This window comes from Leptonotus elevatus, chromosome 2, assembly GCF_054856555.1.
Source record: "Leptonotus elevatus isolate MCC_2025b chromosome 2, RoL_Lele_1.0, whole genome shotgun sequence".
In the NCBI taxonomy this organism is placed as follows: Eukaryota; Metazoa; Chordata; class Actinopteri; order Syngnathiformes; family Syngnathidae; genus Leptonotus; species Leptonotus elevatus.
In genome coordinates this window covers 33638125-33646401 of record NC_141240.1, presented here as the reverse complement: position 1 = coordinate 33646401, position 8277 = coordinate 33638125, and the positions used below count along the sequence as shown (strand labels likewise).

The 8277-nt window shown below is 38.9% G+C and overlaps 1 protein-coding gene across 3 annotated transcripts; it reads left to right on the top strand.

The window, feature by feature from the left end:
- Nucleotides 1-1428: 1428 nt before the first annotated feature.
- On the top strand, nucleotides 1429-7780 carry LOC147179713 (tumor protein D54-like). 3 transcript variants are annotated; one of them, XR_015094060.1, is made up of 10 exons: nucleotides 1429-1545; nucleotides 3205-3305; nucleotides 3414-3562; nucleotides 3626-3673; nucleotides 3956-4057; nucleotides 4766-4809; nucleotides 6236-6262; nucleotides 6341-6376; nucleotides 6468-6516; nucleotides 6827-7780. XR_015094060.1 is itself a non-coding variant. In XM_086068346.1 (9 exons), exons 1-9 carry the CDS (start codon nucleotides 1533-1535, stop codon nucleotides 6836-6838), a joined length of 537 nt encoding a protein of 178 aa, XP_085924472.1. In that variant the 5' UTR covers nucleotides 1429-1532; the 3' UTR covers nucleotides 6839-7780. The 3 variants fall into 3 exon arrangements, 1 of the variants encoding a protein (XP_085924472.1); XR_015094059.1 differs by having other exon boundaries at nucleotides 4766-6262; XM_086068346.1 differs by lacking the exon at nucleotides 4766-4809.
- Nucleotides 7781-8277: the final 497 nt, after the last annotated feature.

Genomic DNA, 8277 nt, shown 5'->3' with positions numbered 1-8277 from the left:
TGCCCGGAACACCTCTCCAGGGAGGCGTCCTGGAAGCATTTGAACCAGATGCCCGAGCCACCTGAACTGGCTCCTCTCAACGCGGAGGAGCAGCGGCTCTACTCCGAGTCCCTCCCGGATGACCGAGCTTCTCACCCTATCTCTAAAGGAGAACCCCCTCATTTCGTCTGCTTGTATCCGGGATCTTGTTCTTTTGGTCACGACTCACAGCTCGTGACCATAGGTGAGGGCAGGAACGTAGATCGACCGGTAAATCGAGAGATTCGTCTTTTGGCTCAGCTCCCTTTTTACCACAACTGACCGATGCAGAGTCCGCATCACTGCAGACTCCGCACCGATTCGCCTGTCGATCTCCCGCCCCATCCTGCCCTCACTCGTGAACAAGACCCCAAGATACTTGAACTCCTCTATTAATAATTTCTTAAAATTAAGAAAAGGAAACTATCGTTTAAGGGGTTTATTTATGTTTGAAACATGGAAAGGGATGACCAACATAAAATATAGATGTGTTAAATGTTTTGAGTGTAAAAATGTGGAATGGACTTGATAATGCGTTGAATCTGCGTAGTACTTTTCTGTTGGGGTTTAAAAAAAAATTAAAATGCAAAATAATTAATGATTATAGTGAGGTTTATAAAATTTTAAATATTTAGGAATTATAACACGAGTGTATTGGTTAATTTCATTTACAGTACAGACCAAAGGTTTGAACACACTTTCTTATTCAATGCATTTGCTTTATACTCATGGCTGGTTACTTTGTAGATTCTCACTGAAGGCATTAAAACTATGTATGAACTGATGTGGAGTTATGTACTGAACAAAAAAAAAAGGTGAGATAACTGAAAACATGTTTTATATGATAGATTTTTCAAAATAGCCATCCTTTTTTTGCATAGTTTGGGAAGAGAAAAGGAAGGCTTTTCATTGTTGTACTTATTTGATAACTTTCACCTTTTTTTTGTTAAGTATATAACTCGACATGTGTTCGATAGTTGTCGTCATAGTTTTTATGCCTTCAGTGAGAATCTACAATGTACGTAGTCAAGAAAATAAAGCATATTATTGAATGAGAAGGCGTGTCCAAACGTTTGGCCTGTACTGTATATATATTTTATCATTTTATGTGAGTCGTGGAACTGTATAGAATAGGCAATGATAAGCCTGGAGCTTCTGCCTATACTTTTTTCGGTTGATTGATTTGTTCGAAAGTATGTTTGTGCTTTCTTTTCTGTGTTGTGTATGGAGCCGAAATAAACTATCCATTCTTCATCATCATTTGAACAACATATTGATACATTAACACCTAATTCTAATACTTACTTTTTTTTTTCTTAGCTCTTTTTACTACACACTGACTCGCTATGTTACATCAGAGTGTGCGTGCGTGTGCATGTGCGTGGGTGTGTAATGTATTTCCATTAATACCCTCAGTGATCCCATGTGCGTGTGTGCGTGCGTCTCCCGCTGCTGTCCCACTTGAGCTGATTGGATGTAAACAGTCCGACAGACGAGCCTCGTCCGCCGCCGCCATGAGCCGACCGGGTAAGAAAGAGCCTCGCTCCTTCGTGTTGTTTTCTGCCTTTTGGCACATCTGCTAACGTGTGATCGATTCCATATTAGTGTTAGTTTTTTTTTCTCCTGTCTGCCTCAGCTAGCATTGGCATTGTGCGCAACAGGTAGCATTAGCCACTAGCCACAATTAGCACAGAGTTCAGCACTGTGGACAGTTCTAACTCGTGTTGATCTAAGGTTGTCGATTTTATAGTATTCGAACCAAACGACAGAATAAAAGCCGTCAAAGTCGTCAACTAGAGTATATCTTAAATGTGTCGTTGTGACACCCTAGCAAGTCAAGTCCATTTTATACAGTATACCGACAATTCACAACAAAAGTTATCTCATGGCACATTGAGCAGGTCAAAAAATGCACTCCTCATCAGTGATGCTTGCCTTGATGAATAATAGTTCATTCTGTTACGATTTCCAGACCGGTTATTAGATTAAAGCAATTTATCAAGATCACTGTGTGTTAATATTAGAGTTGTCACTATCGAATCTTTTTAAAAAGCAATTATCCTATCGCTTATTCCATCGAATAATCGCTTAAACCCCCCATAAATTTGTGTGTGTGTTAATCCACTAAGGTTGAACATGAGTTGAATCAAGTGGATATAACTACTCATTAATTATTATATTATGTACATATGCATTATTAAACACCAACAAAATTAGCCTATGCTAATTTGTGTGTGTGTTAATCCACTAAGGTTGAACATGAGTTGAATCTAGTGGATATAACTACTCATTAATTATTATATTATGTACATATGCATTATTAAACACCAACAAAATTAGCCTATGCTAAACGGTTAGCATTAGCCCGCTAGCGATGACCATTTAAGGTAAACAAACACTACCATTTAGTTCACACATCATTATATATACACATTACATACAACACGTAATAGTGTTTTAAAAGTCATTTACAGACAATGCTTCAACATTAATCCACGAGTAACGAGTCTTATTGAGTTTAATAACTTCGTGTACACTGACTGCGTCTGCAAAAAAAGGTCCGTGCAGAAACATGGACGGCGGCGCAAACGTGTTTCCGAAGGAACTTCGAGGCAGACATTTTCACTTTCCAGTCAATCTATTCTCAAAAGTCAACTTATCTGACTTGGTCGACTTTCCCCCCCAGCCTTAGTTTTTTTTTTTTTTTTGTCATTTCCTTCATAAAAATATACGCAGTATTTACTTTCTTCGTCCGTATCGGGGCGTGCACCCCACATATATTTCCTGTTTTCAGTTTGAGAATAACTCGCGTGTGCATACCAAGCAGTGAGCGACAAACCACTGAAGGAAGGAGAGAAATTCACCTTTTCATTTTCAAGGTGGAAATACAGTCACTATTTTGAGTTTGCTGTTGAATGTGACTAATAAAGTAAATTGTAATGTAACTTAGATAAATGATGTAAAATCAAGTAATCAACTCAATTACTTTTTTCAAGGTAACTGTTATTAATGCTCCTTGAAAACCATCTGAGGCCAGGAACAATCTCCTCAAAGGACAAAAGCTCCCAAAAGAGAAAACAGGATTAGAGGGGATGAGAGAACAATGGGCACAACAATCATCGTCAGCGGTGAAGTTCACTCACACACAAGGTTGCTTCAAATCAACCATCTGTCATTCTGCTCAAGATTTTGGCGAGACATTCTCCTCCAGCATGCCAGGAAATGGATGTCCACCTGCAGAGCTAAGCGACGAGGACAGGGACAATCTAAGGTTCGAACTCGCCAAGGTGAGACTTCAAATGGCTGTATGACTTTGTTCATTTGATTCATCCAAAACGGAACCAAACTAGCCACTCCCCCTGACTGACTCCATCTCGCTGTGTTTTTGTGACCAGATGGAGGAGGAGATTCAGACCCTCAGGCAGGTGTTGCTGACCAAAGAGAAGTCGGCTGCCGATATCAGGAGGCAGCTGGGGATGGGCCCTCTCAGCAGTCTCAAGGAGAACCTGTCCAAAGGCTGGCAGGAAGTGCAGACCTCCTCCCCGTGAGTGCGCTTGTCGCGTGTTAGGATGTGTTAGGATGTGTCACCATGTTGGTCTCCTTGCAGATATCTCACAGCCTCTGCAGTCCTGGATGACATCAACAACTCCAACGTGTGAGTGTTTGCTTCTCCTTCTTGAAGGAAAGCATTGATCATAGGTGGGACTCCCTGTTGTTTTTGTCAGGTGCTCACACGTTTGTTTCATCTCTGGAACAAGTGATGGGATTTTGTGAGCGCAATAGGATTGGTGCTCCGTTAATAGCCTTACAGCCTGAATTAGTACAAGCAGCAGCGGTATTAGCGGGAGGTCCGGCATGAAGCGTATGTGTAGGCCTTCTGTTCCGTTTTGTGTGTCGAGTGGACACTTTTTCACTTGCCACTTGCTTCTATCTGCAGATGCGTGAGGACCAAGGAAGGTCTCGCTCATGCAGGTCATGTGACATCTTCTGCATTGTCCAACGTAGGCGTGGTCCTCACCAGGAGGCTGGCAGATATGAGGTACCCTCCACTGGAACTTTTCAAATCGGAAAAGATTGGGGGGGAATTTTTTTTTTATCTAAAATTTTCAAATCGACCCCAAAAATACCCCAAAAAGATAATTTTTTCTTCCACTTGCATAAAAAACTAAGTTAATGCAGAAGATCATGTGGTGTGGATGGGTAGGATAAATCGCATGGATGTTATAAATTGGTGTACAGAGAAGATGGCAAGACTAGTAACTACTAATTAATGATGCTCTAATTAATCGGATCGTGATTTCCATGAAAAAATACATGATCTGCATATTCAATCAATGCCTTTCATTTCCAATCACCTGTAGCTCATACTTTGCAGCCTGTATGAAGTGAAGCATCTTTTTGAAAAAAAAAAAGTTTGGCAGGATTCTCACTTTAATCTCAGAATTCTGACTTTAAAATAAAGAATTCTGAGAATAAAGTCAGAATTCTTACTTTAAAGTCAGAATTCTGAAAAAAAAGTCAGAATTCACACTTTAAATTCAGAATTCTCACTTTATTCTTAAAGGTCTCATATTATTCAACTTTTCAACATTCTAAAATAGTTCTCAAATGTGTAAAAGACATGTCTGTGACATGCATTCGTCAAAATTGACTTAAGATCTAATATTTTTGCTGTCCCTAAATCAGCCAAAAAACGCTCTGTTCAAAACAGCCTGTTTCAAGGATGTGTCACTTTTTTTTTTACCAGGGGGTGTTTGCTACTTGCGTCTCCTCTAACCTCATGATCCACAAGTGAGTGACGGCGAACTACCGTTACATGCGGTATATTTGGTCGTGAAACGTTTTGGTGAAAAGATCCATTCACAAGTATTGAACAAGAAAATAACAGGTCATCGTTAGCCATAGAGTTTAGCAAGGAGGTCAGTGAGTACAAGCTGACTTCTGGATGTCACATGGCACATATTAGCAAAGTCACTCAGGCAGACCAGCAGAGGGCACAATGACCACTGAGGTTTCTCTTCCAGGTTTACAGACTTAAAGAATACAAATCAAGTCACATGTTTAGTGGTAGGATCTGATAAAAAACAAAAAAACATTCAACTAATTAGAGGACTTGGAGTAGTTAATTGTATTTTTCTCTATTTGATGTATATCTGCTAGCCACACACAGCAATGCCATATATCAAGAGGGGGCAATGTTGGTCAATCTGTTGAGTTCCACCTCAAATATTTACTGGATTGTTGACAAGTGACCCTGATACTCTTTTTAAAGAGCCATTTGCGGCCCGCCATTCATTTTCCACTTGCTGTCGAGTGAAAATGACATCACACTTGCTCAGGGAACAACCAATCACAGCTCAGCTTGAGAAAACAGGTGAAGTGTGATTGGTCGTTGCCTGAGGCCTGAGCAACTGTGATGTCATCTTCAGTCAACAGCAAGTGGCAAAATGGATAAAAACAGGTGGATTTTTCTGCTTAATTCTCATTCCACGAACACAATATTAACTCATTTGCTCCCAAAAACGTATAAATAAGTTCGATTTTAAAGGTTTTAGGTGTCCCCAAGACATATTCATAATTTTTTTTATGCTAGAGCATACAGAAGGCTTTGATGCAGCCTCTCAACTGCAAAGAACGGTTGAAGAAATGGTAGTTATTAAACAAACGGCCAGCATGTGGCAGCAGAACAAGAGAGATCAACCAGGGCCATGTTGGGGAAAAAAAATAATTTTCTCACATTTCTAAATAAATTTGTGAATAATGATGAAACTTAGCTATATTCTAATGTTATTTGCTGCAAAACGGAAACAGATAGAAATATTTTTTTATTACTTTTTTCCCTGATCTTTCTTTTGGCATAGAACACAATATTCTGGGGGCCTTGCAAAATCAGTCAAAATCCAGTAAAACAGCCAGGAGCGAAGGGTATTGCTTCTGTGAAAATGGCTGGGAGTGAATGAGTTAATCAGAGTGTCATGTTTAGACTAATGAGGTCACAAAAACTCAATTGTCAAGAAATGTTTAAGGTTGACTTCCCCTTTAACAGAAAGCTGTGATGTTTTCAAAACAAAGTAGTTAGAAAATATAAACAACTTTGCTTGCTTGACTGATTTTAAAGTCAAACAAAATAACACCATAGCTAGTTACTCATGTGTACATCTGTTTTTTTCTCCTTATTTTCTTCTTTTTTTTTATGCTCACGCTGCAAACACATCAGAGCTTTGCCCCTTCCGAGCCCACCACGGTAAGTTTTGCGCTCCGTACTCGACGCGTGATATGATAACGCTTGGTTGTCTAATGATGTCGCTCTAACCATGAAAAGCACGCTGAGCCACACCATGAGTGTGCCATCCATGAGGTAAATATGTGTCAGTGCAATTTTTCAAACAGTTGTTTACTACAGTCAGAAATTCAAACAAATTTGAACAAAACCTACGTTTTCTTCCCAGACACTCCTCCACGTTCAAGTCTTTAGAAGAAATGGTTGGCAGTGTGAAGGTGAGTTGTACTTCATCTTTAACAACTGCTTGTTTTAAAACAATTATTTAGTACCCTTTTTAAACTTAACAAAATATTAACTACAATCTTTTTCAATTGTCCTTGTACTTTAGAAAGGCAATCTTTGCATCGTTTCTCATAAACAATTAAGGCTGCTGCTACGTTACTGTATTTTAATTTTGGTCATTTGGTAGTACTTGGGTAATTTAGCATTTTTCGATTTGCTACTCTGTGTAAGAAGTGTGAGGACTCCTGGCACACACTAGTTTTTGTATGACGAGGGGCCACATGTTTCATGTATGATTTCCAGAGGAGAAGATGATCGGCAGTCCTGACAGATAAAGGAGAAACGTCTGACCTTGGAAGAAGATCCCCGCGCTTCAGCACATGAGAATGTTTTCAAGTTCTTTCGTTTGTGAAGTGTCATGTACCAGCAACGGTTCAAGAGACGCCAAAAACGGCATGTTTATTTAACCATTAAGATTGCATTATCAACAACAACTTGACAATTTGGATTAGTCGATAATTCGTAAAAATGACACCCACACGTGTGGTATCAAGTATAGCTTTTTGAAAATAATATTGCATTTGCCAAATTGTGACTTCTGCACCATGCTTCAATCAATTTGGCGACATAGTGTATTCATTTTAACATTTGAATATAGAAAATCTACATTGCTGGCCCATTGACAATGTTTACAACATGAACAAAAATTAGAATTATTATTAGTGTTTTTGTACTTAAATGTTTTTTAATTAAAGTCAAATGTGTCATAGTGAATAAAATGAAGTCAAAATGTGTTTGATATATTCCTATTTCTTACTATGGTATTTATTTAGTATTGTATTGATTTTATGAACAATTCGGAGCTTACCTCACAATTACATCACGAATCCAAATGGCGGCCTTACTCTATTAAAGGAAGCTCTCCACTCATCGGAAAGCTTTGGACTTTGGACCGTAATTTGATTTGTGAGGATTATTTTGATTTCAAAATGTGATGAAATGTCATTTGAGTACTACAGTGTAACAATCTGCCTGCCTGATTTGTATGTCACAGGCAAAAGCAATAAAGTACGCCGTTTGTTTTCCCTGTGTAAATAAATGTGTGTTGCATTGCAATGTTCGGAAATGTCCAATAAACCATCCATCCATTAAATGTTACAATCTGTGTATTTTAAATGGGCTGTACAGAACTTTGGTCAACTTTAGAATGCAGCTCTGAAAATGAAAATAAAGTTTTACCATTTTGGGAATTTGGTATTTTGGTGTTACACTGTCAAGTTGTCTAGACATATAGACTAGTTAGAACGGCGCCCTGAGGTCAACCATCACTCCAAAACAAGTTTGACACCGTGCTACATCAACAATAATAATAATGAAAACGTTTATATAGATTAAAAAAAAAAAACGTTGGTTCCCGGTCAGGGCCGCGACCGCGCTGCCAGGCAGATTTGCTAGAAATAATAGGATATAAATAGAATGACAAATATGCCTACAATGACTTGTTTTGACTTTCATATCAGATTTAAAAAAATAAAACTACTTTAGTCATTTAGTGTTTTACATTTCTTATTAAACTGAATTTAGAATAAACCAAAAATCAACATTTGAACAATGGAAGTGATATTTATTTACGCTTGGGTCGGGATCGAACCCGAGTCTCCAAAAGACGAGCTCCCTCTCGCGAGACACTCGTTTATCGCGATGGTTCGGGCGTACCAACTATCTGCGGCTGGACCATCAAGGAGGGACTCTAC

Coding starts and splice junctions, on each gene's coding strand:
- LOC147179713 (XM_086068346.1), top strand. Junction 3,306..3,413: donor TAAGGTTCGAACTCGCCAAG/GTGAGACTTCAA, acceptor TTTTGTGACCAG/ATGGAGGAGGAGATTCAGAC. Junction 3,674..3,955: donor GACATCAACAACTCCAACGT/GTGAGTGTTTGC, acceptor TTCTATCTGCAG/ATGCGTGAGGACCAAGGAAG.